The sequence below is a fragment of the Meriones unguiculatus genome, chromosome 7 (assembly GCF_030254825.1).
Source record: "Meriones unguiculatus strain TT.TT164.6M chromosome 7, Bangor_MerUng_6.1, whole genome shotgun sequence".
Lineage (NCBI taxonomy): Eukaryota > Metazoa > Chordata > Mammalia > Rodentia > Muridae > Meriones > Meriones unguiculatus.
Window position 1 is genome coordinate 58,780,452 of NC_083355.1, and position 18,119 is coordinate 58,798,570.

An 18,119-nucleotide genomic window follows, 5' to 3' on the forward strand; every position below is an offset into this window, starting at 1 on the left:
ACAGATTTAACACTGAATTTGATTAACTCCAGAGCGCAAATCCTTTTCTTCTGTGCAAAGCTGCCTCCCAGGAATATGAACCCTCCCAGTGATCCCCTCTCCAGGCAGAGGGGACAGACAGCCTCTGAATCAGACATCCCACAACAGGGAGGCCCCCCAGTCAATGCTGTACCACTCAGACTTCCGGGTGCTGAAGCCATCTACTACAGACTCAGGCGCCTCACACCATACTGAGTTGAGCGCCACAACGGAAACACGTGCTCCAGGGACTACAATAGAAGTGGTGGCGTGCAGCTGAAGCAAAGAATAAAATTGTAAAGTTAGGGCTGTCTGCTAGCACTGAGTGCACACTGGTCCTTCCAGGCGAGTTGTTGTGACTATTGAGCTGCAGTGTTGAATCCCAGGAAGGTTGGGGTATCATGGAGGTCCAGCTATACAAGTGCCTGATGGTTTCACTGTCCTTTGGTGGGATAGCTGAAGACAAGCAACATGGAGCAGACAAGGTGATGAGGGCCAAACCTAGCTTGCACAGCTGTTGCCTGTGTGTCTGACAGTGGCCCCCAGAGGCCTGACTACTGTGGTTCATCTGTCACGTGACCTCACTGCGGACTTTCCCACTTCCTGTGTTTTATTCATTTGCTTGTCAGGCTCCACATGGTGCTCTGTTCATCTGGAGAGCCAGGATGGTACCTCACAGTGCCTGGGCACAGCAGAGTGGATCAACAAGTATTTTGCATGGATGCCTTTACTTTTCTTCCTTCTAGAAATGGGAATGGAGGCTTGTGCTTTGGTAAATGAGATTAGTGTCTTTCCTACCATATGCCTTCATTGGGTTATCATATCAGAATGGTGAAGCTTTGGAAATGGGTCAGAGTGACCTTCAGAGCAAGTGCAGGTGCTGTTACAAGCAGAGCCTTGTGTCTTTTTGACCCAGCCTCCCCTGGTCCCATGGTTTGGGAACTGTTGATGCCAATGGTTCCTTTGGCAGAGAAAACATTACTCAGCATGCTTCCGGGCATTAATGTATCCCAAGAACCAGAGAGAAGGGGAGGGGGGAGAGAGATAAAGGAAGAGAGAGGGAAAGGATGAGTGGATACATGAACGGATGACCAGAGGAGAGGATTGGAAAGGGCAGGAGGCGGTGCCTTCTTCCCACAGAAGAAATGGAGCTGCCTCCTGCAGGTCTGAGGTTTCTTCCTCCTCTCTTGAATGTGTGGCCAAGCACACCCAGGGGCCGCTGACAATTTGACAGGAGTCGCGAGGGTGTGCCTGACTTACCTCAGTATTTGGAGCAGATGGCATGAAAGTACTAACATAAAGCCCTGGGCTGAGACTGAGAGAAAGACTGAAGCTGATGGGGCCTCTTTGTTCCACCAGTAATGCAGCTCAGGCAGACTGCCTGGGAGGCGGGGCCTGCATCTGTCTGCTGCCCCAAAAGTTAGGAGGTGCTGCAGCTGGAAGCAGCTCATCAGTGGGACTTGTAAGGACTTGTAAAACTTGTAAGTTGGCAAAATGAGAGAATAAGAATGCACCCCGTAGTGGGACAGCACCAAATCTCACCCCCACTAAATGTCTACTCTCAAAATGTTTCAGTGTATTCATGGAAGGTGCTTCCCTCCAGCTGAAGGATAAGCTAGTGCTCTATTCAGATTCCAGAGCTGGAGCATCTTCTTTGTTTTCCTTTGGTCAGAGTACCACCTTTGGTCAGTGGTACCTTGGTGTGAGAGAGTCTTGATAATCCTATCCAACACACCTGGAGCAGGTGGTCTGTAAGGTGATGAGGTCCTGGGGAGAAGAAAAGTTCCAACAGGATGAGCGGCCTCTTCCAAGGAGAGCCGTATCTGCAAACTGAGCACATTCTGCCGGATGGCACGTAGGCCTTTCACGTGACCCCTTCCCTCTATCAACACGTGTGTCTGCATCCTTCAGGGAACTCTGGGTCACTGTCAGGTTCTGAGTCAGCTGAGCGCCTGCTTCCCATTGAGGCTCAAGGTGTATCTGCCACAGTTTCCCTGAGCCAGAGTGAGTGTGGATCGTCTTGCTGACGACATTTACAATAAAGCTCAAGACCCCTCTGGCTCCTAGTGCTTCACCCTGTCACCTCTTTATAACTCTCCAGGTTGAAAGGGTTACAGCCCAACGCTTGTTGTATCTCCGCAAATCTACGGGGGGGGGGGGGGGGCGGGGATTGATGGTTTGATTTATTTTAACAATAATTGATTTATTTTAATCTTTTATTCATTTTGTAAAGAAAATTAAGAAACTCTCATTCCCTCCATTGGATGAAAGAATTTAATTAACTCTAATACAACCAAAAGCAAGTTTATGAATCCAACAAATACACCCAGAAATACTAAAATCCTTGATAAACAGTTCTCTGTCTCTGTCTGTCTGTCTGTCTGTCTGTCTCTCTCTCTCTGTGTGTGTTCATTTGTTTTAAAATAAGGAAAGTGAAATTTGAATAGTAAGTAAAGTTTGTTTTTAAAAAGTCCTCAGAAATTATAGCAGTTACTTTGGGAGACTTAGGAAGATAAAGCATGATCTCTCACACGCCTTGACATCTCCTAAGGGACCCATCACGTACCTCACTCCCTGAGGCTCGGCCTCTCTGTGGGTCATGCCTGTGTTCTTCTGAGTGTATGTCTTCATAGGCTTTGACGATGGAGGCTGCCCGCAGGTGCTGTCACTCCAAACACCTCTCAGGCCACTGCCTTAAGAGCTCCACTGTCAAAGCTAAGTGGAAGTTTTCCGAACAAATGCCAACCACCCTGTAAGTGACCGTGGGAGGCCCTCATCGTGAGTGGCCCACACAGGAACTCCCAGATTGCTGGGCAAAGGCCATTTTATCATCTGATTGGCTGCAGGTGTTGCAATACCTACCTGGGAATTCTTATCTCCTCCAGTGGAAATGAACAGTGAAGTGTGAAAAGTGAATGTTTTAACGGGAGCCTTTCCACCTCAAAGAAGCTGCAATTTGTTGGCAATCGATTTACACGAAAATCTGGTGAAGAGAGATGGGGAACTTGGATGGTAGTTCAACTTCATACTATGCCATTTTGAAACAGAAAATTGCAGACAGTTTTGCCAAACATTATACAAATCTAGTCAGTTTCTAGAGTGAGAAGTGGAAACATTCTCACTGAGCGGACCTACTGAACATGTGTCCTGGTGCTGGGGTCGTTGAGGCAGAACATGCATGGTTCCCTGAGAAGAACAGGCCTGGTTTCTGCCCTCCCAGCTCAGCAACCCGTTTGTAAGCACTAAAACTTCCAGGCATGTCATCCCGGATTCCTTCAGCGAAACCAATCCGTACTGACATTTCCCCAATGCATTCCACCATACTTAAATTGTGGGAGAAATTTAAATGTGTTGCATCAGAGAACTTTCCAATTAGCATAAGACTGCCTAAAGTTTCAATTATTTCCTTGGATGTCTCTCTCTCTCTTTTTTTTCTTTTTTGGCTTGCTAGTACTCTATAATGTGTAGTAAGTTCTGGAATTCAGATTATGAACTTTGAAAAAATATTAAAATATGAATTTAAAAATAAGCTCATAGTGCACAATTCCAGCATATTAGGAGGGTTTTCTTCTTGCAATTATTTTTATCCTTTTTAGATTTGTTTATTTTATTTTATATGCATGAGCATTTGGCCTGCGTGTGCATATGTGAACCTCGTATATGCCTGGTGCCAGTGGAGGCCAGAAGAACGTATCCGATCCTCCGGAACTGGAGTTACAGGTAGTCTTGAGCCACCATACAGGTGCTGAGAATCCAACCTGGGTCCTCTGCAAGAGCAGCAAGTGTTTGAAACCACGGAGCCAGTTTTCCAGCCCCTTATTTTTATTTTATTTTGTTTTGTTTTAGAAGAGTCTATGTATCCCTGGCTGTCCTGACATTCATTAAATTAGACCAGGCTGGCCTCAGACTCACAGAGATCTGCCTGCTTGTACCTCCAGAGTGCTGGGATTAGCAGTTTGTGCCACCACACACACCCAGCTCTGTAATTATTTTTAGTCAGGCCTCCAAATGCCCTATTAACAATGCAATAGCTATTTTTCTTCTTGGACCTGAATTTGAAAGGGCAGCAACTAAACTTGGTGAGAGCATTTTTGGAGAACCTTCAGGAGCACTTGTCTTCAGTATTAGCACATGTGTGCCATTGCAGAACACACATGTCTTCCGTGCTGTGCCTGGCCTGCCCGTTACAGTTTTAGGTTTAGCCCTGCTGTGACCTGGTCTGGTACCGAGTCCTGTTTCAGTGCCTTTTCTCTAAACTGGCAATTCCCTGTTTGTAAAGCACACTCAGAACACCTAAGTGGTTAGTTAAGGTGGGGGGGACTTGTAGATACTGGGCAGCACTGTGTGGGCTGGATCAGAATTAGGATTCGGTCTAGTGTTCCATGAACATAGCACAAATTCCTCAGTACGCACGCACGCACGCACGCACGCACGCACCTGTACCCCTGTAACTTATAAACTACTATAGCCCAGAGAAAGCTCTTTTGGCTTCCACAACCCTACAGTGAGGGACACTAATTGAGATTCTTCAGGAGAAATCCCTTTTCATCTTACTGGTAGCCATGGAAAGAGTCATTAAGCATTCTACCCTCCATTCTTTCCCAGCCCCTGGCTTTGCTGAGTCCAAGTGAGTGAGCACTGGAGAAGCCATTCAGCTTGTCCTTTGGACCTCTCTTTTCCCAAACTCAGTGGGAGGTGGCTGCACCTTTTCTCTAGGTGGAAGGGTCCATTCTTATAAGCTGCCAGTGGAACTTAAGGGCAGCATGGGCCCTAGGCGTTGGATTACTGTGTCGGGAAGAGGCGGGGGATTGGCTTGGAATGAGCTTCTTGTCAACCAATGCCTCCTTTTCCCCATGTCACACTCTTCACTCTGGAAGACCTTTCTCTTCTCTCTAGTGAGCCCTTGCTTTGGCAGCATGCTCTCTGTAGCTCCCTGCCTGTGGTTGCCCCTTGCATTATGAACTGGTTGGTGAGGGCCCTGCATGCAGAGGGCTAGGAAGGAAAAGGGCAAAGCAGGCCTCCAGGCAGCCAGAGCCCATGACTTCCCTCCTTTCATTATATGTGTCTACTGAGCTGTCCTGTTTCTACTTCTAATGGATTCTTCCATGGCAAGTGACCTTTTGGCTGAATAGGTCAAACTCCCAGTGAGGGCGAGTCCTCAGCCCTCCACTCTTTATCCCTGGAGGTATGGAGCACCAGTTCAGAATAGGACTGGGTGTGTGGGGTCTGTTTTTCAAAGTGGATTGTGTTCTATTGCGCAGAGTTAGTTCCTGGATACTGCCATGTATGCTTATGAAAGAGCCCAGAGTAGAATATTTTGCCTGACATTGTTAAGGGGCAGCACTAATTTTTTAGAGTCTGTATTTGAAACTGTATTTTAAGCTTGGAGGCCTCCCACTTTCCAGGAGCCAGGCCAGTGCCTACCCCTCACACCTTCTCATGTCAGTGTGGATTTCTGAATCATAAGACCAGGACTTCCTAAACTGACTTCTTTGAAAAAAATAAATAATGCTTCCCCCTGTCCATTTCGTCCATTTAAAAATACCTAAAACTCTGGGTACTTTTTAGCCTTTACAAAATATGAGTTAGTGGTGCTTTTCAAGGATAATTTTATGCTGGGCCTACTCTTAAGTGACTGAAAATTTTCTTGTATTTGTTTACTGATTTCCAACAGCAGTCACCACTTCCTAGCTAGAGATTTTTCAACATCGCATGGCACTTAGCAAATGCTGAATAGAGTTTTAAGTTGAATTATATTGTGTGCTTTCGTTTAACAGTTTATACATGCTGTTCAAAGTATTCATCTCTCCTTTCTATCAATGAGTTAGTGACAATATCCACAGACAGTATTATCCATTGGTTTAGTAATGTCCTGCTTCTGGATGTGTTTATTAATTTAGTGTTCTTTCAATTTTGAAAGTATTCACTTAGTTAAATAAGCCAATAAATGAAGCATATCAGCAGGTGAAATGGGGAGGGAAAAGCAACCTAGCACCTTGGCACTGTTTTGTAGGAGCTACCAAGTGAAGTGTGACCTTTTAGACAAAGAAGCTGGAGACCTATTCATAAAGTGGGTTTCCATGCTGAAGAAAGCAGACCTCACTGGGGTCATGCCCTTTAGTGCCTTAACAATACTCTGCAAACGTAGTGAGATCAATGTAGTGAAACAAATAACTGTTTCCATTGTCTTGGTGTTATAACCCTACCAGTTCTCAAAATGCCGTGTGCCAAAGGAGAAGTGCAGGAGTAGTCCACATTTAACGTCTTTTCAGTTACCAATAATGCCAGAGTTAGAGCAGGGCTCCTACTAGGGGCATAACAGGCTCCTGCTTAACATATTTATGTTGGTTGTAAAATTAGGAGCTGTCATTACAGCCCCACATCACCTGCATAAGTGCAAAACAGATAAATCAAGAGAAGTTCCAGCGTCATAAAAACGCCATCGAGTAGAATAGCATGAAACCACTTACAGGATACTGGTATATTATGCTAGCCGGATGCACGGTCAGGCTTCTGGAGGACTTGGAGAACAAAGAATAACTACTCTGCTCAGAGTCAAGGATGTGAGGCCTGATAAAGACATCCCTTGTAGAACAACCTGAGCAGTGGTGAAGGAAAATCAGGAAAAGAAAGAGCAGCAGAAGCCGGCTTTCATAATCCCTGTGTGTTATCCAAGACAACTGTTTCTGGGCTTCCAGAGGCATTTGAGAGGCCATCTGTTACAGCCAGAGCTTGCCTTGTGGGCGTTCTAGTAAGTGAGTGCTCCCTTCTATTCCCTGGGAGTCTGGAGGGCTTTCTAAAGTCACTGGCTCTCACACTTTTAGTCCCACCTTATTGAGTTATTCATAGAATAGTTTATGTTATCTAATGTCCAACATTAATCCTTCTCTAAATGGCATGCACTTATTTATGTTGAGCCTTGTAATCGAAAATCTCTCCAAATTCTGAGTTATTAATAAACCCTGAATCCGAATTATTGCCTCAGAAAGGGAGTGGACATTTTAGAACTTTTTCAGCTCTTCTCCTCTCCCTCCTAAAAGCCACCCATCCCTAAAGTCTTTTAAAAAAAGGTGGGGGGAGCTGCAGATTTTATTCATGTGGGATCATTCACACCAAGCTACCATAATGTGCAATTAACACTGTAGAAACTGAAAACAGTATTCAGCAAGACAGCTGCATTATCAAAAATGCCAAAGGAGTTTTGAAGGGAGTAATGTGCATGTTAGAATAGAAAATTAATCAGAAGCGCATGCACACACACACAGCAGTGCTGCCTAAATAGATTTAAATATGAAAAAGTAAAATCCTATGTCTGTACCTATGATAAAGCCTAATCTCAGCAGAGAAATGGAGGGTTTTTTCCATTTGAAAATTATTAGTTACATGTTTTACTTCTGAAGCAAACAGGGATGTGGAACTTGAGCTTCCAGCTGGAATATTCTTTATCGATCATCACTCTTCAATTATAGTTTATCAATTTTTCCATTGAGAAGATGTCTCTCTCCTTTCTCTCTTGCAGTAATAGTGGCATGTGGCACTCTTGCTCTCTTCGAAGTGCCTTTTGGGTACTTCCTCTCCTGAGTAGCTGCCTGTGTCTACTCGGCACAGTAAGCGTGCTTGTTGCTGTTGCAGCCCTACTCAGAGCGTGGTGACGAAAATCAAGTGGCATTCTTCCAGGATGTTTGGCAGGATTGTCTTGTCCACTAGCTGAAAGAGGTTTTGACCGTGAAAAGCTAGGACTTTTGGTGTTGTTTCCAACTCAAATAGGTATGAAGAAGCAGGAAGACATGGGAAATCTTTCTTGTCAGAAATGTAGGAACCTCTGAACATATTCTGTTGTAAGTCTCTGTAAAGCAAAATGGTGCTTATGCTACTTGAGGATGTAGAAGAAGGAATAAACACCTCATCGACCAGCAAACTGACACTACACATTTAAAATATGGGAAAGGAAGGACCCTCTGTTCTGGACTCCATCCATGCTGGGTCTGAAGTGCACTTTAGTATCGAGGGCTCCTTGAGTGGCAGGTGCCATCAGGATGACCCTTAGGTAGAGCAGTGATGGTTGGCAACTTCAGACCACAAGCAGCTGCTGGTGGAGGTCCATTGGGAGTGCTGGTTTTGTAGAACAGTCACGTGAGTACTCAGATTTATGGAAGCCACTCTTCTCAACATGTGACACCAGTGTAAAAACTCCTTAATGAAAATCTCTCATCTGGCACATGACTGTTTCTAAGTTTTGGTGAACTTACACATTAGAAAAATGCTAGGTGTGTTCTGTTCAGGCTGTAACAGTTTGCCTTACTCAGGCAGTGGCAGCAAGGTGGGGCTGTTACTGTAATTGCTTTAAAATAATATCATAATTTAGAGAAAACTGTACTCATTTGTTCTAAGGGAATATGAACATTTGTGTGTTTTTACTTCCATATAGAAAAAACTAAAAGGTAAAATTTCATGTCTGTAGTTTTTTTGAGTTTTGTTTGTTTAGTTTATTGATGTTGATAGTCAGCCCAAACTTATGTTCAAACAACTCAGAACCTGAACTGATCATGGGGAGTATTTCCTTCAGAACTCCCTGGTGCCATAGCTGAGTGGTAATACAAATGGAGGGGATTACGCTGATTATTTGAAACCAGAGCTCAAACTTAATTACTTTTCTTCTTCTCTCTCTCTTTCTCTCTTTTCTTTCAAGTTATAGGTGCACAACGAAGGCGGAGCCCCAGCGCACTGGCCATTGAAGTATTTGAAGCACATTTGGGAAGCCACATTCTGCAGGTACCTCTAAAAAGTCTTCCTTCCGCCTTATCAAGAAAATCTCATCTTCGTAATGTTCTTATACATGCTTTTAATTTCAGATGTGTATTTGATTATTGTTATTTTTGTTTTGGAGTTCACAAATTCTTATGAATTTGTTTTTGTTTTTCCTTTTCTTTTTAGAAAGCCATTCCTTGAGAGAAAGTTAATGAGGAAGGGAGGGCAAGTATTATCCGCGCTGTAATAATCTGGACGTACTGTCCTTAGCTGATGCACAGTGTGTAGTGATGGGCTGTTGCCAGAGTGACCAAGTGTGTGCCATCTTTGTGAGTGAATTTGTGTGTGTCCTCTGAGCTGCGCATTGCTTTTCGGAAGAGCAGGGTTTTGTTGTGAAAGTACTGTGGCATTTTTTTTTCTGTGTGTATGTGTGTTGCTAAACTTCTGTTCTTTGTTTGAGCTTGTATCTGTTAAATGCTTCCAGTCCTACTGTTTGCTTCCTCAAATTAGAAACTGCCTAACGTGAATTTTTAATCTAATATTTAAGGAAAGAACTCTAATAATAAGTGGTTTTGATAGCACATTTCATGACAGATGGATGGGAAAGGAACTAGGATGAAGTTGTAGTTCTCTAGTGCCAGAGAAAATTCATCCTTGGATCAGTGTCTTATTTAAGCACCTCACTGTACCCGTAAGGTTGCTCTGTGTGTTTAAAGCTTCTGCCTACGTCTGTGGACCATTGGTCTACAGAGTTCCCACACGTTCCAGGACAATGTTTAGAAGGTGTGGTGCTTTCCATAATGTCACCCATTCAGAGCCGAGCAAGTGGCTACTGCAACAGAGCCCCTAACTGGCACTGAATGTAGCACATTAGCCCTACATCGTGTATCCAAGGAATCCATTCTGATTCCATTCTGATCTCTTGAACAAAGTCAGTTCTGGGTGAAGTCACAGCACTTAGTGCTCCCAACCCTTTTCCGGAGGCTTGATCCCCCCCAATCTGCCCCTGCCCCACACTTATGTTCAAAGGGAGTGTTCTTGATCTTGGTCTCCACCTAGAGTTACAAAGCCTACTGGGTTATGTAAAGAAACATAGTCTTAAAAAAAAAAAAAAAGAAACATAGTCTTCGCATCAGCCTCCTGCAAGGATTTTGTTGTGTGAGAAATCATAGTTAACAATTGAAACTTTAAAGCACTGAAATGTCTTGCCTTAATTTGGCTTATTCTCTTTCTGATTTATATCAATATCTGCTATGATATCAGAAGGGGTATTTCTTTATCTACTATAAAGGATGCTGCATACACAATATTTGGTTTACCTTCACAGTAATTTCATATTCATTTAAGGATGCAAAAATGATCACATTTCTCTTTAGACTTTAGGATTTTTATCTTGTTCTTTCCTGCATATATTTTGTTCAGGATCAGGATCTCTATTATATGTTCTGTAAAGACCGGGGCAGATCTATTAATTGGATTCTTCTGTGACACAGAACTATTGCTAATTGGATTCTGATATGTTCAGTCCTAAATTAGCCAAGGAGAGAGTAGCTCAGACAGTAACCCTAGATTATTGTTTTCTGAGTTCAGAGTTCTTTTGGAGTATAATTTAGGAGTTGCAATAATTTAAAACTAATAAGAAATGTAAGAGTTTGAACTGATTGTGATTTGGTATAAACATGTCAGTTAGGGCAGCTACCCCCAAAATCTGCTCAGTGCTTTATTTAGAGAACAGAGGTATTAAAAGGAGACTGTTGGCTTCTCAGTATGTCTGATCGGTTTACATTGTCCTTAGATACTATGCTATAAAAGAAGCCTATATAGCTGGGTATCGTTTGGGCGAGAATAAACAGACTTTCACAAGCATGACCTAGAAATCACGTTACATGAAGAACAGCGAGGAACTCAGACAAATTGTTTAGAGAACACGTATCTTAAGAGGGACAGTAAGCCATTTTTATGTGTTGGAAGAACTTGTTACAGCAATACTTTAGGGATTTTGTCCTTAAAATATAGAGAGAAAAGAAAAAAAAGAGGAATGAATGCAGATTAAAGAAAAAACAACTCTCTTGCCATAAAGATCAAAGATAAAGAGCCAAGATACAGCTGTACATGTGTGGATTATTTTAAGCCTGTCATCTTTAAGGGGATATATTAGTGCTTTGGAAAAACAAGATACTCAAGAATATGTGAATTATAAAATCTTGAAATTGCCATAGAAATTAGAACTTCTCATCTCATTTGATTTTAACACAGTGGTTGTAGAGCAGAAGAAAAATAAACTCTGTGTAAAACTTTATAGCACTGCTTAGGAGTAGCTGCAGCAAGAATAGCCTTTGTCTAGCTCTCTTTAGTTGTCTGCCCAACTATTAAGGAAGTCCTTTAGTCCACAGACTGATGTTAGTACAGAGTCAACAAAATATAAGTATTGCAAAAGCATAAGATGACTTCATACATTTAAAAAACAACAACAACAACAAAATAAAAATAAAAACCCCAATATACTTTTACAGATTGATGGAGAGAAAACCTTCTTGCCTTTCATACCCTACCATCACTTGCAAATACTTGATAAAATCTCTGTCGTTTAGATTATAGATCTGATAATTTATAGTACTTTACCATCCCACTGTAGTTTCTAATATTGGATGGGATTTTTAATTAGCCTCTATTCATTTAAAGGAAGGAAAATAAGAAGCTTTGTAAAATAAGAAATGTTATAGTGGTTGTATAGTGGGAAGCTGAAGTTTTGCTTTGCTCATAAGACACCAAAGATATGATCTCAAAGTTGTTAAAGACAACGTGGGATACAAGGAGGTGGAAGAAAATAATGATAGGGCTTATTTGGAGAACTATTATGATGTTTTGTAGGATGGTCAGGTCACATGGACAGGAAGTACATGAGTGGTGAAGGCAGAGAAATCCTACAAACCACACATTACAGGCCCAATGAGTTAACTTAGGAGGTGCATGTTCTGCATCTCTAATGAGATGCCCACTGGTAAAGGTTTTTATGCACAAAGGAGCAAGGAAAGGTTTAGGTTTATCAAAGTACAATATCTAGATGTTTGTGAGTTGTGAAAGCCTGATGTAAATAGCCCAAGACAGGAAATGAAGATGTCTTTGAGGTAGAGCCCTGTGGATGGACAGAACTATTCATTCCTGTGCATAGAACTGAGATAGTCATTGGCATATGGACATAAAGGACACATGATAGTGAGGGTTAATAACAACCACAGACCCTATAGGTTATGATAAGAGCCCTTTCCTTAGCACTTTTGAAAGACATATTCTTTCAAAATGCAAAGTTGATTCAAGGTAAGGAGCTGAAATCCTAGGCATGATCTTAGTTTAAAGTACTGTGGAGCTTAGGGTTGAAAATGGAAGTGGGAACTCCAAACCACTAGAGCATAGATGGCTGATACTTACAATCAAGGAATGGATTGAAGACTGTAGAAATGATCTGGAGGAAAAGAGGTTAAGGAAAAGATGACAGAGGAGGAAGATGAAACCACAGGGTTTGATCTTGCTAACAAAGCTCTAGTAATCCCCAGGCAGGTGAGGATAAGTCCTTCCATAAGATAAATACTCAGTGGTTTTGTTCCTGGAAAGCATAGCATGCTTGAATGGGTGCAGAAGAAAAGCTAGCAAGGTCTGGGGAGGACAAAATGAGAGTTTGGATGGTTATGGTAGAGTGGAATTTGATAGCCAAGAAAGTGGTCTCGAGGTAAAATAGTTTTGCATGTAGTAAAAATACATTTACATGTTAAGGTTTACAGGATCAAGCATTTTTTTAGTATTGGAAACTAACTTTATTATGTAATTTGCTTTTTAAAATATGCTTTTCATCTGTCCTTTTTAATGTAACAAAATCCCATATTCATATCCTCTAGCTGAACTTTGAATCATTTTCATTATTATTTATATTTTAGCCAAACATCACATGAAAGCGCTAGAATTTGTTTCTCCAACTTTTCTGCATTGGGTATTTTGACTATAACGAAAATGTCTATTTCTAATGCAGATACCAAGCTTTGTGTGCACAGGTATGCACCTGTGTGTGCACCTGTGTGTTTAGAGGGTCAGAGTGCTGTCCATGTGGGTAATAACATGACTGCATTGAAGCTTTACTAACGCTCAGGCACTGTGCCAATCATCACTCACATCATCTCCCACATACCTATGCGCCTTGAGTGTCATGAGTATGAACATATTCAGGCTGAGGAAACCAAGACAGAAACAGTGGGTAACTCAAACCTGCATCTCCTTAGGAACCAGAGTAGAATCTGGATCCGGGATGCTACCACAGGGTTAAGACAGTCCCCAGTCTGAGGCACAGTGATGCTAAAAGGGAGGAATTAAGATATTTATAGTCAGCCTGAACATTATAGAAAAATGATCAAATTGTGGGGTGATGAAGTAAAGGAGAGGTCACTTCATAATACCTGTGTGGGGCTCAAGAAAGGTCTGTGACTCCACCATAGGCCAAACCTCCCTGCTACCTGTGCTTTATTGCAGTCTCATTTACATATGTACCATGTACCTCTTGTTGCTTAAAGATGAAGAAAGGCTCCTGTATTTTTGATGTTTCCATACTGTCAAGGCAAAAAGTGCTTTTAATATATATCCTTTGTTTTTAATTGCTGAGTAGTATTCCATTGTGTAAATGTACCACAATTTCTATATCCATTCCTCGGTTGAGGGACATCTAGGTTGTTTCAGATTCTGGCTATTACAAGTAAAGCTGCTTTGAACATAGTTGAGCTAGTGTCCTTGTTAAATGGTTGAGCATCTTTTGGATATATACCCAGGAGTGGTATAACTGGATTTTAAGGTAGCACTATTCCTAATTTTCTGAGAAAGTGCCAGATTGATTTCCAAAATGATTGTATAAGTTTACATATTCAGCAATTAAAAACAAGGAAATCATGAAATTTGCAGGCAGATGGATGGAACTAGAAAAGATCATCCTGAGTGAGGTAACCAAGAAGCAGAAAGACACACATGGCAAATACTCACTTATAAGTGGATGTTAGGCATATAATATAGGATAATCATACTAAAATCTATAATCCTAAAGAAGCTAAACAACAAGGAGGACCTTAGGGAAGATGCTTAGTCATCATGCAGAAGGGCAAACAGTGTAGACATAAGAAGTAGGAAAAGACAGGGTAACAGGACAGGAGCCTACCACAGAGGGCCTCTGAAAGAATCTACTGAGCAAGGCATAGAAGCAGATGCCAAGACTCATAGTCAAACATTGGATAGAGTACAGGGAATCTTATAGAAGAATTGGGAGATTGAAAGACCTGGAGCGAACAGGAACTCTACAAGGAGACCAACAGAGCCAAAAAATCTGGGCCCAGGAGCTCATGCAGAGATCAATGCTCCAACCAAGGACCATGCATGGAGAGGACATAGACCCCCTACTCAGACATAGCCCATGGCAGCTCAGTTTCCAAGTGGGTTCCCTAGTAAGGGGTACAGGGAAGTCTCTCACAGGAACTCAGTGGCTGGCTCTTTGATCACCTCCCCCTGGGGGGGGTGCAAACTTGCCAGGCCACAGAGGAAGATGATGCAGCCATCCTGATGAGACCTGATAGGCTATGGTCAGATGGAAAGGGAGGAGGGCCTCCCCTATTGGTGTAATAGGGGAGGAACATAGGGGGAGAAGAAGGAGGGAGGTTGGGACTGGGAGGAGATGAGGGAGGGGGCTACAGGTGGGATACAAAGTGAATAAATTGTAATAAATAATAAATCAATAAAAGTGAATTTGAAAAAGTATATCCTTTGAGGAAAAATGAGTTTTGTGAGCTCTTTTAAAATTTATTTGATCAGATCTGTACTTTTTGAAAAGAGAAAAAATAATCTAAACTTTGTGATAATTCTACCTTGTAAAATTCTCTCTCTCCCCCCCGCATGTCTAACTGTTCTGTCTGACACATGCTGACACATGCAGGCAAGTTGAAGGTCAAGTGTTCTGTAGTGTGAACCTCGAAGGGCCACGGTGCATGCTTCACCACTGACGGCCACCACGCCAGTAGACCCAGCGACCCTGTAGTCTTTAAGCATCTTTAGGACAGAAACATCACAGAACCACATAACCCTCACCCTGTGCTCCTGGGAGGTGAGTCCTGCTTGTGCACGTCTGTGAGGCTGGCCTTCGGGGCCTGAGTCAGGATGCGTAGTTTCCCTGAGGTGGGTGAGCACAGGAAAGCAAGGGTAGAAGCCAAGGACCGCACATCTTGTGGCTGCTTGGGTGAAACCTCGGAGCGTTGGGAGGGCATTCCAGGGGCCTTTCCTCAACACACTCATGCGACCAAGTGTGAATCGGCTGCTGCTCTTCAGGTTCTCTTTGGGCACATTGTCCCTACTTTATGCTTTCCTTCCCAGGAAGAGGCACAGGCTTATCAGGTAAAATTCCTTGCTGCTCAGGCCTGGTGATCTGAATTCCATCCCCTGGTCCCATGTAGAGGTGGAAGGAGAAAAAGTTCTTCCCAGGAGCACCGTCTGACCCCCACATGTGCCGTGATACCTATAGCATGCACCATACACTTCCCACACAGAAAATAATAATAAATTATGTTTTTTTTAAAATTACAGGTTCTGTTTCTTTTTACTCCTCCAGTGTAGGCACCAGACTGAATATTTATGTTTTGCTTCATAGAAATTAACAAAACACAAAATACCAAATATCATATTTGCAAGTCATAAAATTAAGCACTGGAATAGCTTTCCCTCAGGTGCCAGAATTATGAATGGAATGTTTTAATTATTTGTACATCCTTAGCAGAGGGTTTGCTTTTTATGCTCTGTAAATAATGTTTATATAATTGTTATATAAAGTTGTAAAACTGCTTTTGCATGTTCCATATTAATGCTGCTATATACACCTAAAAATGTTAAGACAATAAAATCAAATGTAGCACCTGGAGAGGTAGGATATTCCTGCTTCAGTCAATGAGGAAACTGTGCTTTAGACAGAGGATGTCATGGAACAGGTTTAGAATGAACTAATTCAGGATTTATATTCCTATGCTTTGTCATGCTTTGAAGTTTAGATGATAGAATACATCAGAATCAGGATTAGTTAGTCCATCTTAAAGAATTTTTAGTCAAATGAGAACATACGGTTTCCTGCCAGAAAAGTTAAAAAAAGTGTCAGATGTAATAAGAAAGTGTCAGATGTATACCTTTATTATAATATATCTTATTATAAGGTAAGTACTTTTAGTAACAGTACTATTGTACTTTCAGAGATCAACTAATTATAGCAGAAAAACTAAGGATTCTGGTAGAGAAAATATAGATGGACGCCTATGGCCATGTTGGGGATGGATAGAGAATGATAAAGCAACTGTAGCTGAATGCTCATTTCAGCCAAGAAAATTAAAGTTAAAAAATTAAAATTAAAAGTTATAACACACATGTGCGTGTATATATATATGTGTGTGTGTGTGTGTGTGTGTCAAACATCTGAGCAAGACACTTGTAAAATGGCTGAGCCAATAGCATTGCAACACAAACAAGCAGATCTGAATGTGAGCTCCAGATCATGTGATCTCCTGATCATGTGAATAACTGCATTTTGTGGAGCACAACTGTAATCCTAGTGCTTGGGGAGGCAGAGGCAGGAGAGTCACTGGCTCTCAGCTGTCCAACCAGCCTAGCATAATGGGCGGCCCCAGGATCAAGGAGAGACCTTGCCTCAAACAATAAGGAGAAGTTTGATTGAGGAAGACACCCTGTGTGGCCCGCCGGCCTCTCCAAGTGTGTACCCATGAAGCAAACGAAAACTGGATCTGGATAAAGCATTTGACCCAATAGCTAAGCAAAAGAACGTCATTAAACCTAAAATGTATCAAAAGCTAATAGGAATATACAAATTATGATTGTGTTACGATAGGCTTAGCTTAGTCAGCATTCCTTTTCCTCAACAGTAATGCGTTTAAAAGGACTGAGAAGAGCGATGTTAAGTGTACTGTATTATTGATGAGATAGACTGTCATCACGGTTTTATTGGAACTTAGAAGTATAAAAGAAAGGATCAGTAGGAAACTGCATCCTTACTTTTGATTGCTCCTAGTGAGGTGCTATCTTGCTGGATGTAAGTGAGAAAATGAAATGATTTATTTCTAATAATGGAAACATTCTGGATTAATTCTTTTAGCTGTGATGAATAAGTTGAGAGAGGTGACTGACCCCAAAGTCTTGGTATAATCTGGAATGGTAAAAAAATGTAAAACTAAATATAGAAAAAGAGAAAGTTAGTGAATATATTTGCATATGCAAATTAGCTTAATTGATACTGCTTGCCTCTACAGGGATTTTTCATTACAAACTGGAGTGCTACATTGTTCGGCTCATATTGAGTAATTTAGTAACTAATGAGACCAGTTTGCACTAATTTGCATATGATAAATGAGCTTAATTGCAGTAAATAACTTGGAGGCATAATTACTTAATTTTCCTGTGTTGCACGGCTTTTAAGTTCACGTATGAACAACTCAAGATAATTTTGCATATTTAAATTAGTTGCTTTTAAATTTTCTTGAACAACAACAAAAAAAGAACACACCTTATCAGTAGAGCTGTAAAACAATCAAAACCAAGGGTACAGTACTTTTATTTTACAAGAAAGAAGAAAAAGCAGAAATTTCCTACCTCTGCTCTTTACCTCTCTCACATATTTACCTCAAGTAAGATATCACTTTGGCATTTAGAAAATGTTTTTAATATTGTAAGTTAATTTGCAACTTCTCTCAGTGACTGGCCTGGGTTACTGGGTTTGGATGAGTGAACATTTTTGAAGTAGGGTGTATAAAAGAGACCTGTGCATTACTTAATTTGGCAAATCACAGCAGGGTGGAGGATTGCTTCTCCCACCAGCAGGGTGCAGCTCACCTGCCTGACCAGCCTCAGGGCAGTAGCCTCACAGTGCCTGGCCTTTCTTTATTTTAATTAATTTATTTTTTTATAAATTACAATTTATTCATTTTGTATCTCAGCTGTAGCCCCCTCCCTCAGCCCTTCCCAAACCCACCCCCCTCCGTCATCTCCTTCCATGCCTCTCTCCAAGTCCACTGATAGGTGAGGTCCTCCTCAGCTTTCCTCTGACCCTAGCCTATCAGGTCTCATCAGGACTGGCTGCATTGTCTTCTTCTGTGGCCTGTTAAGACTGTTCCCCCGCTTAGGGGAAGGTGATCAAAGGGCCAGCCACTGAGTTCATGTCAGAGGCAGTCCCTGTTCCCCTTACTAGTGAACTCACTTGGAGACTGAGCTGCCATGGGCTACATCTGTGCAGGAGTTCTAGGTTATCTCCATGCATGGTCCTTGGTTGGAGTATCAGTCTC

At 41.9% G+C, this 18,119-nt stretch overlaps 1 protein-coding gene across 1 annotated transcript in view; it reads left to right on the top strand.

Annotated features, from left to right (window-relative positions):
• The window catches only part of Npas3 (neuronal PAS domain protein 3), an 852,204-nt gene that overhangs the window by 410,638 nt on the left and 423,447 nt on the right, over nucleotides 1-18,119 (top strand). Inside the window, 1 exon segment of the mRNA XM_060387500.1 lies at nucleotides 8,714-8,790. Within this exon segment, the coding sequence (XP_060243483.1) occupies nucleotides 8,714-8,790 (77 nt within the window).